This window comes from Grus americana, chromosome 1 (genome assembly GCF_028858705.1).
Source record: "Grus americana isolate bGruAme1 chromosome 1, bGruAme1.mat, whole genome shotgun sequence".
Lineage (NCBI taxonomy): Eukaryota > Metazoa > Chordata > Aves > Gruiformes > Gruidae > Grus > Grus americana.
Genome location: NC_072852.1, coordinates 30355595 through 30381965, shown reverse-complemented (window position 1 = coordinate 30381965; position 26371 = coordinate 30355595). Strand labels below are relative to the sequence as shown.

Here is a 26371-nt window from a genome sequence, read left to right as displayed (position 1 = left end):
GCAATAATTGTTTTGTTATCTAAATGTTATGAAACATATGGACAACTAACTGCAGTTACTTTATTTTAAATAGCTGAAGATTGTTGTTACTTATTTGGTTTTTTAGACTATTAAAAAATCTAAATTATTTACTGTGGCACTCCTCTGATCATCATATACTTATGTAATTACACAGTTCAGCTGAACAAAAACCACCACAGAAACTCTCCACTATTTATAATGAGCAATCTTTAACATTCATCCTTCTTTTTCCACGCTGGCTAGTTGAAGACTTTATCCATTTAAATGGACAGCTTCATCATATTTTTTTCTAAATATAAAGCATGAGCTATTTTCAGGCCACTCAAGGAAAGTCATGGTGTGTAATATCAAACTCTTTGATTTGTTGCTGGCATATGCATTGCAAAATGTCATCTTGTCCTGTTTTTAATGGTCATGACCAGAGAATGCTTATGATCATTACTGATTTAGATCACTGATTTATTCACACTCAAAATCACTTCAGTAAACAAAAGCAGAGAACATATATTGGATTTTAGATTTGAAGAACAGTATCTCAGACTGCACCTTCTCTTTTCTCTGAAAAGTCAATCAGATTAGTAGTGTGCACTTATACAGCTCTCAATGAATATAAACCAGGAGGAAGTTGTCTATGTGGTATGCAGAACTGTACAGTCAACTCTCGGTTGTCTGTGGGTGTGTAACCCAGGTTGCAGATTAGCAGTGCTATGCTAAAACAAAGCAAAAAAAAAGGAAAAACACCCACCATTTTTCTTTGAATTTCTGATCTCACTTTTTACTTCAGCTTAACTTCATTCCTCGATAAATGTAATAAACACAGGAAGTTCTTATCTAATGTGCATATGCTTTGTATTACCTATGTTTTAGCTTTATGCAGGTTAATCTACTCCATTTCTGTTTTCAATAATTGAGAGCTGACTGTGTAACTATGAAGGAGCCCAGCAACCCACAGTTTTATTCAACATTTGCTAAAAACCAATTGTTTGTCAAAATACCTCTCTAATTCACCTCGAAAATCATGAGAGTTCCCTTTTACTTTTTTTTTTTTAAACCCATGAGTAATAACAGCTTGCTGCAATACTGGACTCCTATTAATATAAGTAAAATGTTCACATGCTTGAAAGGCAAAGGAAAGACAATACAAGTGAACAAACTAAATGCGCTTACAAAGAGATAGATACCGTGGACGACTCTGCCCCCAAGGGCTAGAGACTGATGGAAAGCCATTTTGTAATAATATTTTGTAGCTGTACCAAAACCAGCATTAATTAGCCAATTAATTAGCATTAATTGGCTAACTGTACATTTTATTCATTTAGAGGGTCGTTAGCACTGAATATGCTTTAAAAAAATCATATGCTCTTGGGCAGCGCAACAATAACCCCTTCTTTATGAAGGGCTTGGGAGAGGGCAAGTTGTTTCCTGCTGCCCCCTCCCCATTCCCATTTTTCTCTGCATAACCTAGAGAGCATCTACTTTGTGACCAAAGCCAAAAGTGTGCTAGCCAAGCATCATGGAATGACAATTCCATGAACTACAAAGGCAGCTGGAAGGAACTGGCGGTGTCTGTCTGTCGTCAGGGAGGGAACCCAGACACTGAAAAACCTTGGGAAGCTGCTGCAGGAGCTTATCTGCTGGGAATGAGGGATGGTTGAAACACTTCTTAAAGAGCAGGAGAAATATAAGACTCAGTATATGAAACATTTAATCTCGAAGAAGGATTGATGGAGAGGCTGCCAAAGGGCCAGTGGGGCAACAGAGGGCAGGAAAGCAACAGGTGCAGACAGCCTTTTCTCCAGGGAATCTCTTCTTTTCCTTTTTTTCTGCCACCGTGAAAATTAAAACTACTAATTTCACATTACCCATGAGCATTAAAGATCAATGCAGATATAAAATAGTGTGATATTCTTTGCTATTCTGAGAAGAAAAGAGTAACCTACCAGCCCTGTACTCTAGCTTTGGCAACAGCTTAACTCCTGTGCTAATAAAATGAAAGCAAAAGGCTTTCCATACTGTGACACAACAGTGTACCGGATTGAAATAAATCTTCTTGCTCCTTTGAATTTATACCCTAATACATTGGGTTTGACATGCTGACTAGGATCAAAATGACACTGATGACAAAACCTGCAAGCACCGCTTTAATTCATGTATACATATAATTCTTGTAGGAATCTCTCTAAACTACTTGACATCCTGTGCCAGTGAGTTCCACTGAGTAATAAGTGCATAAAACGTTACTTCATACGTTGCCTTTTAATTCACTGAACATCCCCTTGTTCTTTTAACGCTGGAGAAAATAAAAGGAAATACTTTGGTCACAAGACTTCTTACTGGAACAATTATAAAAATTCACTTTAAAAAAAGTACCTCTCCTCTGTCAGGTTGTAATACAGTTGTGTATTTTTCAGTTAGCCAAAGGAATTATATTCATATCAAAAGAAAAACATTTAGCAAAATATTTGCTTTCAGACTTGTTTACTGTTTATTTTTTTAATTTACATCAGTTACTGCTTGCAAAACTTCCAGGGAAATAATTTTAAATTTTTTTTTTCTTTTCCCACTGCATAGTAAATACAGCCTTCTTAGTATTTCAGAAGCATAGTACTATAGAAATGTTAGGGCCTGCTTCTGCTCCAAATGAAGTTAATGGGAAAACACCAACTGACTTTATTAGGAGTTAGGTCAGGCCCCAAATTTGCAGCTTTTGAAGTTTCATAGTTGAAAATTTTCTGGCTAATCTTCAGAACCGACTACTTCTACAACTATAACACTATTTACAACTTTATTTATATGTACTTCTTTATTACAATATGTAATATCAATGTTCCTTGTAAAGGTTACTATGTTATAGAAATTAGACTGAAGTTATTGCCAATCAACCTTTTAATAAACTTAAGTGGGATAACTTTCAGAATTTTTCTCCACATACGATTCAGTTTTTATTCACTCTTACTGTCTTTGACAATTGCTTAACTACCTTAATTTCAAAGCCTTTTTCAGTGTAATAAAAAAGTCCTTTTGGTAGAAGTTTATTGGTCCCGTTTCAAATTACGTTCTGAAACATTCTTGTACTGATGAGGACTCATTATTTTAGCAATTTTTCTGTTTCAACACAGTATATAAAGCCATGCCTCTCAACCAATCAACCTCAGTATAAAAGTGTAAGTGAGGTCAAACAGATTGCTCACTAAATCTTTGATCAAGTTGTCTGATCACATATAGACACAACTCTCTGAATTGTTGCATATGTTGTATAATGTTATCATACAAATTTAAGCATTTCCATTATTGACTGCTGCTTGTGTATGTATATATTAACTTGCTGGTCATAAAACTACAACAAAGGACAAGATATACCAATACTGAATTAAGACCTCTAGTCTTGTCTCCAAAAATTAAGAAAAATACGTGTTCTTTATGATTGACCAACTCATGATGTTGTGCTTCAAATATACACATTTTCCAAAATTAAACGGTGAAGTTAATGTCAAATACTGTGTTGTAACTTTAAATATAACTGACATATTAGAACAGATAGATGGGTAATTATGATAAACTACACAATAGTGCTACTGTAGATAATATCATTTATCAATCCTGTGGTCCCCATCATTCATGCATTTACAGTTTGGGAATACAGTGACTGCAAAGGATAATAATTCATAATGGCTACATTCTCAGTACTTCATGCTAGCTCACTAGACAAAATAAAAAAGGTTAATTGTATAACTGGAAAAATGTAAAATTTTATTCCAAGAAAATTAACAAGCTACACAGGTAAATTTTGGCAAATGCAACTTTATATTGAAATCCACACATCTGTATCTTAAAGAAGGAAAGACTCACAGACTCTAATGTTTTTCTAAAATACTAAGAAATCATATTATATGCTTTCACAAGTTAAAACTTAAATAATTTAAAACAACCAATACACCAAAATGTGCAGAAAATATAAACAAGACTGTGCCTTCAGTAGAATAAATGCTTCACAAATTGTGCAAGATATCATACTAAGGCTGCGGTCTCCCCATGACAGCTGTCTTAAAATATAAACATACATCAACTGCCTGTGTTTCTCAGAACAAACTAGAAAGGGCGGCACACCTAGAAAAAAATCATATCATCCCAGTGATGTGCATACTGATTTTGGGAACCATTGGAGTAAAAAGGAAAAAAGAGGACTAAGTGATCTTTCATGCACTCCCAAATGACTGACCAGAGTTATTGATTCAATTTTCCTTGCTTATTTGCTTCAATGCTAAACAAAATGGAAGATACTAGATAACCCTTTAAGGCAACATGTGTTTATTCTGTATAATTATAACTGTTCAATTATGACTGGATATTATCATTAACGTTGCCTAACAGACTGATATCTAGCTTTTTAAAAAATATAAATAAGAGTCTATTAAACTTTATACCAAATCAGCAAAAACCACAGAATACAGTTAAATGTTAGTAATTTCACTGTTAAGGAAAATGGTATTTAGAAAGAGTAATATATTTGGAAAAAAAAGTAAAGTCTAAATCTGAACAAAAATACTGCTTTGGAATGCTCCCCAAAACTTACTCACAAGGCAAACAGATTTGTAAGTGTGATAATCCAATAATGCATGGCACATCTTTAATCAGTTACAGTACTTGAGTCCCCAGTTTTCAGTCTTTGCAAAACAATAATTGTATGAAATGTTTTAAAGGTCTTCAGATGTCTAAAATTAGTTTTATCAACACATTAACCTCATATCAACTTAATTTATTAAGATGTCCAATGCTAATCTTTTTTGATGGTCTTATTTTATGTAGTGATATACACAGCATTTAGCACTGATACTTAGCACCTGCTACTTTCATAATCTAGATTTCAACCACATAAAGGAATTCAGGGCAGTAGTTCAGTCCTTTGTTCTTAATTACAAACCTTCAGCAGTGGTCAGCAGGAACATGTTTAGGTTTAAAATAGGATTAGAGGTGAGCTATTGCAAAGACTGCAGAATGTTGCCCAAATCCTTACAACTGCTGACATCCCATTCTTGATTTTCTTCTCAAGACATGGCTACAGGCCACAATTGCTTAGCAGAGAATGGTAGTGTTTCACAAGGCTAAAGATTTACAGATGCTCCCTCATATAACACAGTAAGGTTCCCTTGGTAACCTGGATTTTCTGCAGTAAAGAAGGGTTGTGCTGAAACAGCGCCTCAGCTCCCTGTTGGAGAAAATGCAGACAAAAGGATTGATTCCAGCTTGGGCAAAACTCATCCAGACAGCGGCCGTTAGAAATCCCCCTGGTACTACAGGCCCTCTTGCAAAAACTCTCCAGTAACAGGCTACCAAATAGGGACCCCACAAGGTCAGAAAGAGGAATGTCATGATGTAGAACATTCTGCTGATTCTCTTCTCCATTTTGAACTCATCTAAAACCAGTAGCCTTCTCCTGCCTGTGGTGTTCGCGTTTTGCCTGATTCCCAACAAGGTTGGAGGTGTGGGACCCCTTCCAAATCCAGCCAGCCAATTAGCAGCTGCTTGACCACTCGCTCCAGGACCATGAAAAGTCCAGTTCTGGCTCACTGCTGCAACAAACTGGACTGGCTTCATTTTCCTGCGATCGTGAACAAAAAATATCAGCTTGAGGTAGACAAGCTGTGTGGCTAGGAGGATAAGGGCAAGAAGAAGCATAAATCCCAAGGAATCATTAGCCCTGAAGGAACGATGCTGGAAAGTGCATTGGTCTTCCTCCCTAATGAACGAGTAGGTGCCCACATCTAAAACTGGGGGGAAAGCCATGGCTACAGAGAGGGTCCACACCATACAGATAACGGCCAAACAAGTCCAGAAGGTCAGCCTTTTTGTATAAAAACGGTGGTGGGCAATAGCTAAGTATCTTGTGACGCTTATGCAGAATAACATGAAAGCAGTGTGAAAGCAGGACAAAACCCCCAAAAAGGCAATCACTTTGCAAGTAAGAGTCCCATACGTCCAGGTAGAGCCATTTTTTACAGAGGTGAAAACAAATGGGAAACAAATTGCAGATCTGAGGATATCTGAGCAGCAAAGATCCAACAGGAAGTAGTAAGGAGCTCTATGCAAGGTCTTATCTTTGACTAGCAAAATGGAGATCAGAAGGTTACCCACCACACTGACTCCTATTATGAAACCCAGTGAAGTCAGTTTCAGAAAAGCTGTTAAAGGAGAGAGATTTTGTAAAATGTTGTCAGCTGCATGGCTGTAGTTCGCCATAGATGGATGGATGATATGTATATTGCCTCAGTCAAGTCTCATGATCTATATATAAGAACAAGGAAAAAATAGATCCATACATCTTACTGAAAATGTAATCCACAAACAGAACTGATCTTGTGTCTAGTCATACAGTACATCCTCTTCGTTCTGATTTGTCATGCCATCAAAATATCTGAAAAAAAATCGAGCTATCAGTTCTTAAGTTAACAAGAAATGATGTGAGAAAGTGCTAACAAAGATGTTAATTTATGGAGAACCGAATGAAGTTGTAAATTTGAGTACTATTGTTTGTTTTTAAAAATCATGAGGCTTTTTTTTATACTTACTGTTTAGCATGATTGATTATTGGCATTTCATAGATTTGGCTTGTTAGTTTCAGAACTGACCGGTGCCCCTTATATTTGGTAGCATATATAATTTTACAGTTAAAGCCTCAGAGATTTTATGAATCAAAAGATTCCCAGTTTGCAAGCCCAAGAGTTAATCACTGACATCTTTTTTAAAAATCCCCAAAGACTCCTGATATTTTGACATTACCTACATTTATTCTATGGCTACAGTATTTGTCAATGTTTTAGAGGCAGCTGCTGTGTTGATACGGATCACACCCAAAGAAACCCTGCAGAATTTATGTTTTTTAACCCAAGTCACCAAAGCACATTAATCACACTGTGTTAGTTCATGCACATTGTAAGAGAAACAGTATTCATTATCCCCCTCCCTTCTTCCTATAAACCATAATTTTATCATTTAGGCTTTCAAATAAACAGGTATGTCAGACAGTCGATAGCACTATGCTTGAGGGTCTCCCCCCCCGCTTTAATGCAAATCTTTAAAGCCTCAACATAATTAATAATAAGCAACGGTCAGTGTAAATACTGTGCAAAAATAGGCAACACACCCAAGCTATAATGCCCATCCTTTCGGGAGGGCTGGTTTCAGTTATGCTTAAATAAACATATAATAAATTGATTTTTTCAGCTAATTAGGGCTTTGCGATTCCCACTAATCCTCCCAGTGAATCATACCGGAACACATTTCATGCAATAAAATAAAATAAATTAAAGAACTGTCTGCTGCTGCTGGGGGGGGGGGTTGTTTGTTTGGTTTTTTGTTTTTTTTTTCTCCCTCCAGAGCCAGGGACAGGAGCCACAGCAGGCATGATCAGGCTCCTTCGTTATTCACACGAAGTGTTTCCTATGCCACCTCGGGTGTACAAAGGATATTCCCACTGAATCCCAGCAAAATCCTTCCATTCTTACCGTCCACAAAAGAGCCTGATTGCTGCTGTGTAAACAGAGGCTGATCAGATCATGGCATCGTTTTAAAACCATGAAATCAGGCTCCCCCTCCCCCCTCCCGCCAGCCCCGCCGCTTCCCCTCCTCTGTGGAGCTGTCCCCGCCGCGCGGCCGGCCCTACCTCCGCACACACACACACTCACACACACTCACACTGACACACTCACGAAGACACCCGCTCCCCCCCACGCACGGCCATGCAGGGCTGGACTGCGCCGCGCTGCAAGGGAGCCCGGGTGCCGCTGCCTGGCAGCCGCATCTGCCGGAGCCATGCGAGAGCCTCCCGCGGCGGGGAGCTCGGGAGAGCGGAAGAGGCATTGTCTGTGAACACTTCCATCATACCGCTTCTTTAGAAATAACCCCCCCAGACCCGCTACCTGAGGGGGGCAGCCCTCCCCACACGCACCTGCAGCTGCGGCAGCCCTTGGCACCCCCAGACTCCCCCAGCCCCTCTCCTCCTACCTGTTGGTGCCGGAGATCCCCACATGCCAGAGCTGCTCCTTCCCGCCGACCGAGGGCTGCTTTATCCTGGCGGTCTTTTAGAACCTCTTTTGTTTTCCTCTGCCGTCTTTCATTCTTCTTTCTCCCAATCCTTTCCTTTTTTCTTTATTTTTTCTTTCCTTTTTCTTTTTTCTTTTTTTTTCCTCGGTACCTTGACTGAGAACCCAGTCAGTGGCTCGGCCGGCGCATGCTCACTGCGCCTCCTCCCTGCGCGCCGAGCCCCGTCCTCCCCTGTCGCAGCGGCACAATCTCTCCCAGTAACGCAGCGGCGGCGGCTGCCTCAATGAGGGCAAGGCAGCCTCAGTGGCGGCGGCAGCTGCTGCCGTCTCAATGAGGGCAAAGCAACCTCCGCGGCAGCAGCAGTCTCCTCAGTGGTGGGCAGGCAGCCTCAGCGGCAGTAGCCTCCCCAATGAGGGGAAGGCAGCCTCAGCAGCAGCAGCAGCAGCCTCCTCAGTGAGGGGAAGGCAGCCTCCGGGCAGCACGTTCCCATTGCGATGCATAGCCGAGCTGGATTTATTGGCGAGCCTGGGCAAGCAAGCTTGAGGAAAGGGAGGGGGAGGAATTAGGTCCTGCGCTCCTTGTTTATGCCTTTGAACTCCCCCTCCCGCCCTTTTCGCTTAAAATGGGGGCTAGGAAGCGGCCGCCGTGGTGCACGTCGCAGCCTGTCAGGAGAGGGACCAGCCGGTTTTTTCAGCTGTCGCTGCTCGGATCCTCCCGCTCGAGGCTCGTTTTCTTTCCTGCCGATTCCCACCCGGTGAATTCCTTCTTCCTAACCCCTGAGCCAGGCAGACCTCCTTAAGGAGTACCGTGGTTCGGGGAAGGCGTATTTGCCGCGGGGCCGTTAGGACACCGCGCCTTCCGCCTGGCTCCGCTGCCTCCCGCCTCACAGCCACTAAAGCGGCTTCTCGGCGTTCAGCCCAAAGCCGGCGCAGAACTGCCAGTGCGCTGCATGGCGACAGTGATGAATTTTAATGTAAGCCTGTTCCGTCTGTAGCAGGGCCAGCATTCCTCCTCAGCGCGTAGGGCGAGAGCGGTGACAGTGGCAGTCGCCGCGGAGCAGCTCCCGAGCCGTTAACCGGTGGGGATCGATACCGAGCCGCCCCGATGATGTCATGCGGGCCGGTGGGCCGAGGCGGTGGCGCCGTGAGGCGGCCCGTGGCCTGGGCCGCCGCAGGGGCCTGTCGCCGGCCCCCGCACCCGCTGGCCCCGACGCTGGCTGGGTAAATCCAGGAGGAAACGGGAAGGGTTCGGGTAGAACTCGAAAGAGCACGTCCCTCCACCCTCCCACCTCTTCAGTTTTTTATGGAAGTTTATTCGGGAGAGGCAGGAGCATAAAGAAAGGCTTGCCCCAAAAGTAATTTGTTTTGGCCGCAAGGCAGTTGGAGGAACAGATTATTTTGGGTCGAGAGATTTGGATTCTGAGAAACTTCTTCACTGGGAGCTTCCGCTCAAGTCAGAATAAATCCTTCTGGGGGATAGATTTATGGGGTTCATTCATAATGTGTGTCACATCTTTGAGACCGTTAGTAGACTACAGGCATTTTTTAAGGCTATTGTCAAAGTTTGGGTTCATCTTTTTTTGGCACTTGCTGAAAGTCATTGGAATTGGTGGCCAAACCACAAAATTAGCTTCAGTAACAGTCTGATCAGGCCCAAAGGTCTGCAGCTGCTGGAAAACACAATTATTTAAAACAAAAATCGCACTGTTTCATGCATGTGACTTGCTTCAGATAAAATTTGTTCTTGAGCAGAAAACTTGCACAGAGCTCAGGTACCATACAATCTTTTCTTATGTAATTATGATGATTTTGTGTTGGTGCTCATCTTCGGGTTTAGTTTTCCTTTTAAAAACTGGCATTTTGAGTGGTTATTAAAGTTACTACTTCAGGCTGCACTTTTCATGTCACAGTCAGCTAAGCTAAGCAGACCTCTCCAGCTATCCCTTTTCTGTTGTTAAATATATGTACCCAAACTTACATACACAATTACTTTTAAAGTCATTCTCAATGTTAAAATGGAAGGATAAGGAATTGGCTACTAAGTCAGCAAGAGCAGGCACTTAATGGTCACTTAATAGCAAAGAATTCTCCAAATGCTGTGAAAATTGAACACTTAAAATACCAGGTTAGGAAGCAGATTTATAATATGTGGTACAGGATGGCTATAGTATGTTCATGGTCAGGGCCTATTCTTAGACTCTGATTTATGGTTTGTATTTAAGAGTAAACAATACAACATGATTATCATTGTAAAACAGATCCAGTGCAGTAGTTTTTAACCTGTTCTGTCTGTGCTTTCTGTTAGAGATGTTATAGAAGTATATTGCTATATAACATTTAAGGATTTGCTTTTCTTTTATATCTGTCACAGACTGTTTAGAAATAATCCGTGGACTTCAGAATTCATTCAGTGTTCGACCACTGGTTCAGGATAAATCTATTTGTCATCATATGTGTAATCTGAGAACCAGTGCTGTAATTTTGTTCAATGAAATGTAGGCATCTATACTGAAGTAAATGTAACTAAGCTAGTTTCCCATCGTAGTCAATGGTGAGAAAAAGATGCTTTGGGGAGCAGATCATCTCATTCTGCATCACAAGTCTAAAATACGTCAGATGGATTACACTCTATTATTTTTATTATAAGGGTAGAGTTAGGCAGAGAAACCCTTATTGGAAAGCGAGAGACTTCTGGTGGAGCATGAGATAATGCCGTGTTAAGCTGTTGTGCTGGGAGCAGGTCACTTCCCCCATGGAGCGAAAGCAAATCCAGGAGTCCTGGCATTGGGAATCTGGGAGGCAAAGGCAGGTACCAGCTAAACATAGCTCCAGGAAGCATGAACCAGGAAATGAATGTGCTATTGGAAGGGGATGAAGAGAAGAGCTATGGAAGGACAGGTGAAGAGATCTGTGCTAACTAGTTCTTCAGAACAGTTGGGCTAGAGATATGGAAGGTTCAGGAAAAAAATCTGTGAGGCAGCCTTTGTTGCAAGGTGAGCAGATTAGGAGTAGCCAAGCAGAATTTCTTGGGGCTTTGCCACAAGGAGGTATCCTGAACCCTGAATAAACTGCCCACTCCACAGTGTAAGGGTGGCAACAATAAGGGCAACATGAAGGAGGTTCAAAACACCCAGACAACCTGCGTGCTGTATAAGAATCTCAGAGGAAATAAGTGATTACTATCAAGAAGGTAAATTTCTTTCTCTGCCTTTTTTTTTTTTTTAACTTTAGTATTTAAGTCTGCTTTTCCCCAGGAAGGAAGGGTAAAGGGAGAGAGTGCAGCTGAAATGTAAGTGGAAGAGCATTCATGTACCCCATTAGAGCTAGCAACAGACTGATTAGAGCTTTCCCTAGAAAATGAGAGAGCCAAGACTATTTCCCTGTTTTTCTGATTTAGATCAAAGACGTGAACCATCTCCAGGTTTGGGCAACCCCACTGCAAAGTTATTGACAGATATGATACAGAGCTGTTTCATTTTCTTCTGTTGGAGTTATTTGATAATCATGTCCTAGAAAGTAACTAATGAAGTACTGTGCTCTGTTGTTGGTGACTGAGGATCCTGTATTCCGATTGTCATTTTTTTTCAATTTAGGTACAGTTTAAGAATGACCAAGGGACTGGGTCCAGTGAATTGGACCCAGTAGGTCTATTCCCAGATCAGGATCACCTTATTGGAGAATCCTGCTTTGATATTCTTGGTCTTTGGCATCATCTGCGGATCTGGGCAGCTCATTCCCGTGAGGTGGTGGTGATGCTTGGGTGCACATGGCCAAGGTACCAGGAACTCAGGCACTGGGGTGGGGGACAGTTGAGTGCTATTGCAGAGGAACTTTGTTGGTGCGTAAGTAGCATTTTGGGTACTTGGCACCTAATTTCTTTTGAGGATACATGTCCTGGAATCCTGTACCACAGTTGTGAGCCAGGTGAGGATGCCGGGTAGATGATTCTTACTGTTTCGAGCTTTTTCCTCATAAGGGAGAGGTTTTTGAGAATAGTCTGATGCTGAGAAATCTCACTAATGGAGTCTGAGGTAAAGATTGGGCTAGAAGACAGGCTAGTGATGGCAAGTAACTGTCAGTTGAAAAGATTGGGTGAGATATTGACCTCACCAAAATCATTAACAACTCTCTCAACAGTTTTAGCAGCATGAGAATTTCAGCTTAGGGTTGGAAGTTGTGAATAGCTAAAATGTAAAATATTCATGTCCCTATTAGTAATTGAGGTGTTTACTGGCTGTCTTGAAATCTGTATATATGCAATGTCTACCCAGTCTGTATAATGCAGACTCTGAAGTACTGTAGGATTTTGCAACATTTCTACAAAACAAGACAGATACTCTGCGAGGTGTACCCACCTCTGTACAGAGGCCAGCACAGGATTTATGTATTGCTTAAGAGACTGTGATAGATGCTATCAAAGTACATCCTTTTCAGAGGGCTCAAGGAATTCTTCCAAGGGAAATTTCTTGCCTGTGCAGTAGATTTGTGCAACTTTAAAATAGTATTTAAGTAGGACTTATGTAATACAGAGACCTGTGTAAGACCCCTGCACGATGGAGAATTTCACCTGCAATATATTTGGTTCCTGTGCTTTGTAAAGTATTTGCAGAGTAAAGACATTTGTTGGTAGTGTCTGGCTCCTGGGTCGGCTCTCAGCACAGACATAAATTTCACCCCACACCGAAAATCTCTTCAGTGGTCTGTCTCACTGATGCATGTTTTCACCTATAACAAAATTGCATTCATGTGACTATAACAATTGCGATGGATAATAGTTAATTTTTTTTTTATTTAGCCAGATCCTCAGATGGTTTATAAATATTTCTCAAAACTGTTTAATTTGGTGTTTTTAAAAATGTTTCATAACTGCCCTTTGAAACTTAATTTTTGCTCTTAAAAGTTGATCTGTGTTACACGTTTACACAGGGATAAATGAAGGTTTAAGGGCAAATACACCTAAGCTTATCTGCTAGGCATATGAAAAAGGCTTTGTCCTGCAGAGGAAAACCTCTACTCTCTGTGACTCTAATGGGAGCGAGGCACCAATATGCTTCTGAAAATCCCTTTAGATACTTACCTGTATCCTCAGGCTTCTAAACACCAGACGACATTTGAAAGACTAGACAGGTCTTTTGCATCTAGGTTTTGTAGATACATTGTTAAATCAGTGTTGCAGTGTTAAGTTTGGTTATTTTTTGTGCAATTTTAGTGTGGACATGTAATTTCTTCACTTCACTTGCATATCAGGTAGTTAGAAATGCAAATGAACTTAACTGTGGCTATGAATAATTACAAATGTTAAATTGCACTGCTAATTACTTGTGCCTGCAAAAAGATAAGCTACATTTTTTAATTGCTGGACTTCAAAAATGGCCTCTCTCTTTAAAGAGAGAATTAGGCAAAGAAAGGTTCATATGCAGTCTTTCTTTGTGCGCCATATGTATGTTGTCCTGTACTGAAGAATTACCAAATTGCTTGTTTTCACAGCCAAGGCGGAGTGATAACACGTAACTTAAAAAAGATAGAGCCAGTCACATCAACAGTGATACAGATCTATGATTGAGCTCCGCAGAAGGAAAACAAAAAAACAAAGGAAACTTCATAGTATCTGAAGAAGTAGTTCCAAGTAGATACATTTGTTGAGATAATATTTTTGAATGATTGAGAATATTTCTCTAATACTGCCATCTTGGCTCCCTTGTAATTGTATATATAAATAACATGATATTCAAAATTTAATCTTTGAGTAATTTGTTTAGCTCAAGTTTTGGTTTTTGGGGTTTTTGGTTTTTTTTTAATAACAGAGAGTAAAACTATCTTATATGTCTGTATAACAAATCTTTTAATGTGAACAATTCTGAACAGTCTTGTTAGTGGGAAGTATTGAAATTGTTATTCCATCAACACTTTTTAGTTACTATGGGCAGCACTGTAGAAATGCCTCAGTAACAGGGTCTACAGTGAGGTCCTGAGCTCCTGAACCAGAAGAACACTTGCTGTTATTCCCTGTGATCCTGGGAAGCAGAGAGAACCTCTTGTCAGAACATCAAGAGCATGTGGACCAAGGTTACTGAAGTTCCTGCTATATCCAGTCTCTCTGCTCTCTTTCTGTGCCCAAAAATCTGTTGGTGTTTTGGTAACTGAATGTGGAACGGGAGGAAAAAGACTTGCTTCTTTCTCCATTACAAAAAATAAAATACCACTCCTTACAAATCTTGTAGGTGGGATTTGCTGAAGCAAGTGCACAGACACTGGGAATAGTCTTACAGAAGTAGTGATTCATTTATGGAATGTATTTTCATCTGCAGTTTAATTCAATTAATTGTACATATTTTAGTATAAGCTACATTACAATATGTTTTTCAACTACTGTAAATACATTCCATTTGCTGATTTGTGAATCCATCATAGTGGTACAATTCAGCAACCAAAATAAGAATTCATGACTAAACCACCATAGGTGAAAGGCATGATTTTTGCATGAGGCTTGGCTAACTGATAATACGAAAACAATCTGGTGTGAAACAGGTAGAGTCTTTCAGAATTTAGAAGGTGAACTGGGAGCACTGACCCAGGGCCATGCTAATGACTTTTTGACTCCGATGCGTGTTTAAGCAGTCTTGGCCTCTTCGCTGAGCGTTGTTCTCATATCTTACCTTCTGACATTTCATGAACCACATTTGGGTAAAAGTGGAGCATCCCCACACAAGAGAAGATTTCCAGCCACTGCAAGTCAGCACCTCCGGACCACTAACATAGAAAGCTGTTAATTTACGCCAGTGGGGGAATCTGTTACTGTGATTTTAGATGTGTCATGTATTAGCTTTAGAAACCAGCGATAGGCAAAAACTTGTAGATTTTCTTTTTTAAATGAAGAGTGTGGTTTGTGTTGTTTGTACACCTCACCCCTTCTCAGATATTATGTTTGATAGTCCTTTTGTCTATGCTATTTTAACACTTGAGTTTTCAATAAAATGCTTTCTTAGAGGCTATGTAATGTTCCCGGTTTACCTTACTAAATGGAAATTCAAGACCTGAAATCAGCTAACCACTGCTGAAGCACACAGCAGCTCTGCAGTGTCATGGTCATTAACAGTGCCAATCACAGCATTCAAGAACGCTTTTTTCCTATCGCCATTACAGACACCAGTGGAACACTGTGGAGCAAAATGAATGGGGTTAGTGACATTACAGAACAGAATGCTCGCCTTGAGAGAGGAACCTGAAATTGCCTGAGACAGGGAAAGGATGACTTCTTCCAGCTGAGCTGTGTCCAACATTTTTATGCACCCAATACTAAGTGTAGACAGCCTCGTGTCTGAGATGCACGTAACTATACCAGTTAGGTAAACCTACTTTATCCCAAGCTCTTCTGTAGTTTTCCAGCATATATGGGTACGTGCAGAATGCTTTGTGGCTGACTGGGGGGACTGCCAGGCTGGCAGGTGTTGCTCCCATCTCTTTTTGTGCTGTTGGCTCACCGGAGGTTATTAGGACACGATCGGGGCCTAACGAAAGGAGTGATTATGGTTCATTATTTTTCATATACTTTCTGTCATGAAGCTATATAATGACTAAATGAATTTATGCACGTTTCCTCCCTTTCACTGTCTCTTGAACCTGGAGGCTGATTTTAGTGAAGTCAGATACATGAGCAGAGAGGTCTCAGAGGCAGGTGAGGTTCCTATAAATTTTGTGAACGTAGGTGTTGGCTGCTTGGCCTAGAGTTACCTTTCTCCCTTGCTGTTCTTTCAGGCTGGCCACCACTCCTTTGGAATCCTGGTCCATACCTAAGGCTTCTGCATACAGTGATTCATCAGCTGGTCAAAACTGGCCTGGAGGCTTATTCCCTTCCCAGTTTGAACTCTTTGTGACCAGGCTTGGCTGTGCTTAGCTGTGCAGCTGGACACGGGATACGTCACCGCGGTTTCTGTATCCAGGGGCAGAATGGCAAGTAGCAAGCATTGCACCGTGTTAGACCCAAGGACCGAGCTGATTCTGTGACAGACTACACACATCCTGTTCCTTGTTCGGCATCAAACGGATCAACAGTCACACTGCTGAGCTCTTCCTTGCTTCTGTTGCAGTTACTGTGCTGTTTGTTCCAGTGGTCATAGAACTGTTTGCATGACTATTATTAGTGTGTAGGGATATATGTCAAATCAATCACTTTTGTAGAGCTGAGATATATAAATACTTCAATTTTCTGCCATCTTTAAGGTTAGGTTAGAGGTGAACCATGAATGGACAGTATGTTGTAGGATTAGAGAGACTATTTGGCAATAGCATTTTCTATTTCTAGCAATATACAGAGAGGGAGATTTAAAAATAATAGGATAAAATAGGATAACTGTCACTGACAGCCTTCAGAGAACTTTTAGGCTGTGCTTAGGGACAAAAATGAACAGTGTCAATGTTAGAAATATTTATTTTTGCTGATATGACTGGTTCACATCTAGGCATTAGATTTCCGACTAATTTATTGTTTAAATTTTAATTTAAGAAAATACAGACATGTACAGTATAATGGCTTTGGATTGCTTTAAAGCTCTGCAAAGAAAACATAAATTGGTTAAGAAAATAAATTGGTTAAAAAACCTCCTGAATGATAATTGCTTTGACTGTATAAAGTTGAGACAATGGAGAGTCAAGTCTGTAGTGTCTGAGATGGAGAGTGAACACTCGCTTTGCCTGCAGCTAGCATGAATGTATGTTCTACTGGTGAACTTCAGGTCTTACGATCTAGAAAGTGGAAATACTCTTTGATATTCCCATGTCAACTCAACTGTTACCTGTTCACCGCAACTAATTTGATATCTAGAACCTAATGCCATGGTTCCATCTTGTCAGTTTGTTGGATAAGAAGTATGAAATGTTCTCATTTATATGTAGAATGAGGAGAAGCAATTTTAAGTTTTTTACTTGTGAGGATGCAGAGAACATCTATCTCTGGATAAAGGTAGGTCACCTGCTAAGAAACACGACAGTTTGAATTCTGCAGATACTATCAGAACAGCACTGTGATGGCACAGTAGGAAGAACTGCATGAATGCAGCTCTATGATGCAACTGTAAACATAAACCTATTACTGCATTGCCTTTTTCATGGACGTGTGAAAGAATGAATGTTTTATTGAAATGTCATCTGCAAAACTAGTGAAGCCTCATGTAGCAAATGGCAATATCTTTTACTTAATTAGACTAGTATTTGCATATAGTTAGGCAATGTTTGAGTATGGTATTTAAGGAAAAGGGTAAAAAACTGAGCAGGAACAGGATGTTGCACTGTAGCAGATATGACACTCAGCTGGCAGGAGAAACACAGGGGATCTGGTCCCTGCTACCTAGAGTGTTTAGTGCTGGTTTTGCTTTGTTTTCTGATTGACCACATAATGTCCAGCCGTGGAGCTGGGACTAGGACCTAAATCTTGCCATAAGAGGCAGATGTCCTAAGTAGCAGACATGGGGGTCAATCTGTCTTGTCCACACACACCCACCACTCCTCCCCCTGACTCCCCCATTGCTCTTGCATTTTTACACATAGCGGGTCCAGGATACTCAGGAGAGCATGCCTTCCAGGTTTGTACCTCCTGGTACTCCACAAAACTTTTTTTGGAGGCGGGAGACTGGGCTTGAATTCCAGATCTTCTCTTTTGTGTGATGTAACTACTAGGCGGTTATGGAAAAGGTTATGGAAAAGGTGGGCTTCCTGCAGCATTTGTGTGTTCACTGGGCTCAGCACTGCTGCTGGGGTACCTTACCTGAACACACCAGGCAGATCAGACTCTCCTAAGGACGTTGCTGTGAGCGAGACATTTCGGTTATGCTCTGTCTCACATCCAGATCGCAGAGATTCTGCGCTGCACACTCTCAGGCAGTTCTGCACATGAATGGTAAGCTTGCAACCTCAGGTCCAAAGTGTAAATGCCAACTGAAAAGTGAGCACTGATAAGTCTTGCTGTTGCTGCAGTGAAGATTTCTGGGTCCCTTTTTGGAGGGTTTATGTCCTAAATTCTGTTCAATTCATGTTTTAGATATTTAAATCACCCATTAAGCTCTTGCAGTTCCTCACTGCCTAATTTTATTAAACGTCAGTGAACTTATTCATTCTCCATTATTAAAATAAAATGTGGAAGGAAGAGATCTGAATACTAGTAATCTGTTTTTCCTAATCTGGGATATGTATCTGGACATAAAAGCGTTCTTTTGATGAGTGAACACACCAATTCCTTACAGTATAGGACCAGCAGTAGCCAAGTAAAATGTACCTGTTGTGTAATTCTGTGCTGCATTGTAAATTTGCTATTAATGTAATGCTTCAAAAGCTAACAGAACATTTAGTTGATATACTGTATCTCTCTATTATGTATAATATCTCCTCATAAATATGCATGCATAACAAAACTGTGGCAATTTGAGGAATTTATGTAAAACTTATGAATTCTCTTTGATATCACAGGTCCTCAAGATATATCTGTTTCAACCTGCACACTCTATATTGAAAAGAGAGCAGTTTTTTCTTTCTTTTTTTCCTAACCTTTTTGGTGTATTGAATTTTCAAAGGACATTGCCACAAGGCCAACCATGGAACATGATGAAATGCAGACAACATGAAATCAAATGGAAGACCTTCAGACAAAAAGAGCTGGCAATTGCTCAGGATGATTTATTTGCCCAAGTGGGTTAGTTACCAAAACACGGATCGCATCTTGGGAAAACTTGGGGAAGCTGAAAAAGAAGTAAAAGTTAAAAAATGGAGGGTAACTTAATGGCAATTCTGGAGTAAGACAGGAGAAATCAGAAGAAAAAACTTGTTGTAGGAATGGAAGAAGTTATTTTCTGCTGTTACAGACAGCCAGAGGCAATTGAGAACATAGAATTAGTGCAATTGCAAGGCTAGGTTTAAATGCTCTTTTGACCAATTTAGGCAAACCTAGTTAGGTAATGAGTGGAGCTGGGATAACCTTTGGTAGATACAGTGAGAAGTTCAAGAGAGCTAAAGTTATAGTCTTAATTACAAAACTTTCAGACTTCTGCTTCACTTAGCAGTCTTGGAATACAATTGTGAACCTACTTAAACCAAAACTATTTTAAGGTGAGGTAAGTTTTCAACCGATAAATCCTTTACCCTTTATTTAAAAATCTGCTAAATTTAGGATATGGATATTCAAATAGGGCTCCTAATGAACAGATACAGTAAGATACCTTTCAAAACAGAAAATAATGCTAAATGCTTCTTTTTAATGTAAAAAACCCTACATGTTAAATCGTGCCTGGAGGTTTCTGAAATTGAAAAATATAAGAAAAAGGAAGAGGATGAATAATTATTAGCACTAAGAATATCTTGAGATTTTAACATTGGGCTTCCAAGTGCTAAAATGAAGAGACGCAAGTCTAGTAGACTTTGACTCAGCATTATGGTTTAAGGCTTAGGTATGCTGTAATGTGGAAAAAAACCTGCATTGTATAGCAGTTTTAGGAAAGGATTTCTGAAGTGTCTCTACCAGGGAATGGTGAAAGATCTGTTCTGGTCTGTTTAGTGTGAGCATACTAGAAGAAATTTTTTGAACCAGTGTAGTTTATGGGCTTTTATTATTTCTGTGGTTAAGTGTAGAGAAACGCACATATAAAACTCATTACGAATGTCCCAGTTCCATATAAGCTGCACATGTCTCAGTCTTGGTAATAAGACCAGAAATAGTTACTGTAAGCAGGCAGCAGGGATCAACTGGTTCAAAAATACAAAAAAAAAAAAAACCCAAAAACTTTCACTCATGAAGTTTACTTCCTTAGCATTTATTTCTTAAGAAACCCGACTGCAGCCGTAGCTGCAGGACAAAAGGAAAGTGGTTTTTCAATCCCAGATAATGGAAAAAACAAAAGCCCGGTCCTGTAAGAGGACATGGAAATCTTACAGAGCAAATGGCTAGGCTACTACTGCATGAAAGAGAGTGTATTTAAGGTATGTCTGTCAGTGCCTCTTCACTCTGTTTCTATGACATTTGCTTCCCAAGCCTTGTAATTTGCACTAAATCAGGCAATTTTCATTGTCCGGAGTTAAGACAGTTGGCATTATGATATATTAAGGCAGCAGTCTGACAACTATGTACAGCCAATTTCAGATTATTTTGGTAGGGTGCATAAAGTGATCATATGCTCTACATTCGCAACTGGAAGGTCAGTATTCCTTTGAAAGTAAAAGGGATTTTAATTCTTAATTCCTATTAAGTCTATTGGGAGTTAAGCAGAGAAACCTCTGACAAAACTCATGAAAGTTTCTATCTACAGCTATAATAATTTCCTCGCTGGCCCTTCTGAAATCGAGAGCATGTAATCCTTTTTATTGGGACTTCATTGTTACTTCTGAATAGGAGAAGAAAATTTACAACGTGCTTCTCAATAGAGAGAACCTTATGTAGACTAGGTGAAGGGAGTTCCTGAGGAACAGTTTGACATAGTCACAAATCAGATTGTTTTTATTACTGAAACGATAAGAACAACAAAGCAGAAAGGTAAGCTGATGTGCATCAGATGTGCACAGCACACATACATTAAAAGTGTATGAAGAGGCACTTTATATGAGTATGGTGTCCTTGAGAGTGGGCTGTCTTGTGGATTTCCCTTTGCCTTAGTCGATAAATCTTGGGGGGGAGAAACAATGGAGTCTAAGTTGAATATACAAGTTCTGAAGTGTATTTGTGGAATAAAAGTGGGGAGAATATTTTTTTCTAATATTTATTAAGATGTAGGTCAAATAATTTACTGTAGCAGGCTGAGAGAAAAAAAAGTCAGCATCTATTTTAAGAACCAAATTAGATTTCCACATAAATGGAAATCAAGAATAATTCTACTGCATTACACAGAAGTGTAAGGGCTGGTGCAAGGTCAGAATGAAGCCTCTTGCAATTCTGTTCAAAATGAATTTAAATCAGGATGACTGCACTGATTTCAGCAACTTCAGGCTGTTTTTTAACCAGATGAAAATTTGGCATTCAGTTATCACAGTAAATAATTCAACTAATATTTTCCAAAGGAAAGAGATGGGGATGGAACCTGATGCGGCTGCAGTTCCCCAGGAGCACCATCTGGTGCAAGGTGCACTACTGGGCAAGTCACAGGGACTCCTCCATCCTATCGATGTAGCTACTGCATCCAAACCTCTATTTTGTCTTTGACTTTGTCCTAAACTCCCACTGATGCCAACGAGAACTCTGTGTGCGACACAGTCTTTTATTCAGGCTGTCGAATCTTAGTATTTTCAAAATGTTGACTTGGGCAGGAGTTGAGATAATTCGCATTTGAGGCTTTGCACTGAAGCACTTGAATTCCATTTGGAGTACAGTACTAGCGCCATAAACCCATCTCTAAAAATCCCACACTGAAAAGAGGATTACTGTACATATGCTATATTTGCTCCCTGTTTTCCATAACCTTTTAATGCCTCAGGGATTGAGTTTCACTAGACGCAGTGGGAGAATCCTGGTACATCTGGTTTCCCTGTGGTCTTACATGATGACTGAACAGCCTCACAGCTTTTGCGGTCAGGTTCCCTATGGGCTCACACTGTGATTAGATTTGTTCACCACAAATATATCCTTGTTTGCCATAAAGGTACGAGTGAATTGAGCTGCTGTTTATGCATCCCATTTACAACTAGGATTTCATAGAATCATACAGTAAATTAGGTTGGAAAGGACCTCTGGAGGTCACCTCATGCATTTCCTGGCTCAGCCTCTTCCCAAAGACGATTTCTTTTTTCCCCTTTTGTGGATGGACGATTTAGAAATATCCTTTCAGCTGACGGAGTGACCTCTGCTTTCCTACTTCTCTCAAATGCAAGCGCTCACCGCAGCCCACGCACATTCCATATTTTAAAAGATTATGTACAGTTTTTTAAAAAATAAAGTGTAACATACAATACTAAGTTTTGAAATGTGAAATCTGGCATGGAAGAAGGTTAAAGATGTATAAGCCACACAGCTATTCCTGAATGTCTAAACAAATACCTGCACACTTATCTGGCTTTTGTCACAGCAGGAGATGGCTCCGTGGAGCGAGATGGTAGCACTGGGCTGGGCACGTGTTTGGCACCTGGGGAGACCCAGATGTCTGTCACTTCCCAGGCAGGATTTAAGGTCATCCAGCATCTCTTGCATCAGGACAACCTGCTGCCATAACACTGGCATGGGAGATGGTCAGGGCAAAGTTGTACGGGGTTCAAAAGACACAGTTTGGTCACCCCTTTAGGAAAGCTTCATTTAATTTTAGGACAATAACATTTTCTGAGCTGACTTCACTGAGATTTTCAGCAGGGCCATAATTATTACTAGATAACACCGACTTGTTCTTGGAAAAGCACTTTTTGCCTATTTTTAATGTATAATAGTTTCTGGGATTTATGTTTTCTTTCTGCAAATAGAACAGAATGAAAAACATATCTGTGCGACATTTATTGCTGAATACTGGTTTCTTATTGGCAACTACTCCAGATACATGATCAACATCTTTAATTTTTATGAAGAGATGAAAAGTAACTTAGGTAAGGCCCATTGGGATATTACATTTATGAAAAAGGACTCTTTTTTTTTTTTTTTAACTAGATATAGACTATAGTCTATAGACTCTATGGATGATATGCTCTCTCCACATCTCAGATAAACTTTTGGACCACAAATGGCCTTTCTGAAAAGATGAAACTTTAAAAAGGCATAATTGTTCCTTGCTATTCATGTAGACACTGAAATAAACATGTGCTTTCAAGGAAAAATGAGTCAGCATGACTTCTGCTAATCCTGCAGATCATTTGCATAGAATTAAATAAAGTTTAAAACTGCTACCTTGTGACTTATGAACATGTTAGGTTAAAGTCTGAGAAATAAGTGCAGGTATCGACCGTGTAATTTCCGTAGCCATCTGAGGTCAGAAAAAGGTTGGCAGAAAAAGTCCTTGAACAGTTCTAGAAATAGTTAAAGACATTCTGGTCTCACAGGTAATTCATGAAATGGAAAGCAAAACATATTTTGATACAAGTGACAATTTTCTTCACTTTATTTGTGCCAGGACTAAAAGTGGTCATGTTTTAGGACTGCTGCTTTTCTGTGAGCAGATAGGGAAGGGACACACTGTTGTATAATTTTATTATTTGTGTCATTGCAATGTGTGCAAAGAGCTGCACAAACAGAAGAGAAGAGAGACCCTTCTCTTATAGGTTTTATGGAACTATGTTGCTCCACAGCATTTTGACTCCATTGAGCAAGAGAAGGTAATTTTCATGCTTTTATACTCGCAAAGTGGAGAGTAACAGTATGAAGATGTGCACAAGTTTTTTAGTGCAGCTGGGAAAGCTGCTCCTTGTTGGTTCCAGTTAAAATTTCCAAGACAAAGACTTGTGAGGCCGAACGCAGCCAGTGCAGTAAAGCGCAAGCAGAACACAGACTTTAACCCAACCCAGCAGCGAGCTCTTGCTTTCTGCAATAGCATGTCTGGGGACACAGTTTCACAGAGCATTTACAGAATCACAGAATGGTAGGGGTTGGAAGGGACCTCTAGAGATCATCTAGTCCACCCCTCTTTGCTAGAGCAGGATCACCTAAAGCAGGTTGCACAGGATCGCATCCAGGAAGATTTTGAATATCTCCAGAGAAGGACATTCCACAACCTCTCTGGGCAGCCTGTTCCAGTGCTCTGTCACCCTCAGAGTGAAGTTTTTCCTCATGTTCAGATGGAACTTCCTGTACTCCAGTTTGTGCCCGTTGCCCCTTGTCCTGTTGCTGGGCACCATTGAGAAGAGTCTGGCCCCGTCCTCTCGACACCCACCCTTTAGATATTTATAAGTGTTGATGAGATCCCCTCTCAGTCTTCTCTTCTCCAGGCTGAACAGACCCAGCGCTCTCAGCCTTTCCTCATACAAGAGAGGTTCTTTCCTCCCTGCCTAACGGTTGCAACTCCTACGTCTGCTGGAGACCACTCCACTTTCAGGCCTTCACTTACACTGAAAGCTTATACGAGGCTCTTTGCTTAGCACTCTAAAGAGCTGTTTTGTTATATTTTTCTCATTAAAACCTTGGTTGTGATCCGATCAGATGAATGATCCAAAACCAAAAGGCAATGCTGACTGCCTAAGGTGTGCCTGCACCTTAATGTGATAGAGGCCCTCACGTATTTTCTGATTTCATTACGGAGAAATTGAGCTGAGGAGACCAGTACATCTGGAAATGTTTTGAGTATCTCTATAATTTAATCGCTCTTTTATTTTAAATTCAAAATAGATGTGTTTTTATGGTATTTACCATACCACAGATTGGTATGTAAGTTCCAAGTTGCTTGCTGGAAAGCTTGTTTTCTGAGTGTTGGAAATGTAGTATTTAGGTGCTACTGTGTATTCATATAAACTGAAAATCTTCATAATTTCAGAGTGGGTTACATTCTTTAACAATTTAATACTTAGCAGCGTGGGTTTTGTCAGTCAGTATCTAATGTATTAACAACTTGTCCCTTAAAAGTGTTGAGATTGATCTTAGCAGGAATTAAGTGTTTTGGCTCCTGTGCATCTTTAGTGACATCAAATCTTGTCTGATATGTTTTGCTGCATTTGGTTCTGAATTAGTGGTCTTACTTTTCTAATCTGGTGAACAACTCGCACTTTCTGTTTACTTCGTATCACTTACTAACAATTTGTTCAAGCGTAAATTGGGAGAACAACCAGATCCAAGCCCTCCTTTCCGCCACTCCTAACAATCTCTTGTCGTTACATCAGCTTAGGTCTGCCAAACCTTTCATCAGATGTAAAAATGAACGGAAAGGTTACTTTTCTAGTATAATAATTAGAACATTTACCATGGTAACAGACCTATTATGGTTCATCCATTTAGTCATGTTTTATCTTATTATAAATGGTGAATTCAACTCCCTTCTCCCTTCCTGCAAAGCTGATGTAAACAGCTTTGTGCAAAGAGGAACCAGAGCTTCAAGACTGTGTCTAGTCAGTACATGTAGTCTCTGGGCTAGTCCAGGGATAGGTCTTAGGACAGGAACATGGTGGCTGAGAACCACAAACACATACTACAGAAATCTCAGTGAGCATCCTGGAGATAACCACCCACTTCCTGTGACACCACCACGAGTCACTGACTCTCCTTCCACTTGTCCCACTCATTAAAGGATACAATAGAGATGCAACCATGAGTATGTTAAACATACAAGGGTTCTCAGATGGAAGATGCCATACAATTGCCAAATCTCATGACAGTATTAAAGCAGCATCACCAGCAGGATTTATCCGAGTGGGAGAAAGGGTTCACGGCAGTGGTTTATTAGGTTTAATGCACCCAGAGAGGCAAGTGCATTAGTAAATGGGTAAAGCGTTTGCATTCCAGCCCCAGGTACTGCTGTACCCAGCAGAATGGTAACTCCAAGCTGGTCTGCAGCACTTGAAGGTACACCATAAGGAGTGAAGGACTTCTGTTCATTCACAAAGGGACTGTACACTGACTATTAAATGTTCGTGGGATGGCTGGTTTTGAGCTATGCTATTGTTAAAGCTGATAGAAATCATAGCAGTCAAAAGCTACTCGTTCCTGACTTGCAGCTTTCTTCCACTAATTAAAGGGTAGGTTGTGTTTGTTAAGAGGCGGGCATTATCAGGCTGGTTTTGCTTTCTGCTCTGAAGACAGCCACTAATGGTATTAGTTTAGTGCACAAAGTGAACTGCTTTGTGCACTAGCTGAAGTCCCAAAAGAGCTAGAACCCTGTTTTCATAAAATGCTGGGATAAAACAATCTCTTTGGAAGTCTAAAAATGTATAATTCAAATAACTACAAAGCACTAGAACATAATTTTTCTTCAAAAAAAAAAGAAAAAGGTTCTTTATATCCTTGGGTCTCCAGCTAGAAAACTGCTATAAATGGCTTTTCCGGTATAAAGGCAGCTACATAATAGTAATGTTAAAAATTCATAGTCAAAAGGAAAAATAAATACTTCAAGTTGCCCTTGTATCAGAGAAATGGGCTTCTTTGCAACTGCAAGCTGCCAGTTTCAGAGTAAGAGGACCGGCTCCCTTGAAGTGCTCTAAAGTAACTCATACTGAAACGAGAGAATTTTTATACACACAAGTAATAGGACCAAGAGAAGTACACTCACTGTACAAAAGTTCAACTGAAAACATACCTTACGCCACATTAGTTTGTAAAGTTACCTAACATAAACAGAACTACATAAGAAAATAATATGTAACATAAGGAATTACTGCAGTTTCAGTCATTTCTGTCATTCCTTTTTTCCTTTTCATAAGAACTACTTCATCAAACTGACAAA

At 40.3% G+C, this 26371-nt stretch overlaps 1 protein-coding gene across 3 annotated transcripts in view; it reads right to left on the bottom strand.

Moving 5' to 3' along the window:
- Positions 1–9221, bottom strand: part of GPR85 (G protein-coupled receptor 85) — a 63377-nt gene extending 54156 nt beyond the window's left edge. The window contains exons 1-2 of one of the 3 annotated variants that reach the window (XM_054817182.1): positions 8023–9221; positions 2799–6433 (exon numbers count right to left, since the gene is read on the bottom strand). In XM_054817182.1, coding sequence (XP_054673157.1) covers positions 5146–6258 — 1113 coding nt within the window. In that variant the 5' untranslated portion in view covers positions 6259–6433; positions 8023–9221 and the 3' untranslated portion in view covers positions 2799–5145. Of the gene's footprint in view, positions 1–2798; positions 6434–7523; positions 7605–8022 lie in introns of those variants that run through there. The other 2 variants (XM_054817191.1, XM_054817199.1) reach the window with 2 other exon arrangements.
- Positions 9222–26371: the final 17150 nt, after the last annotated feature.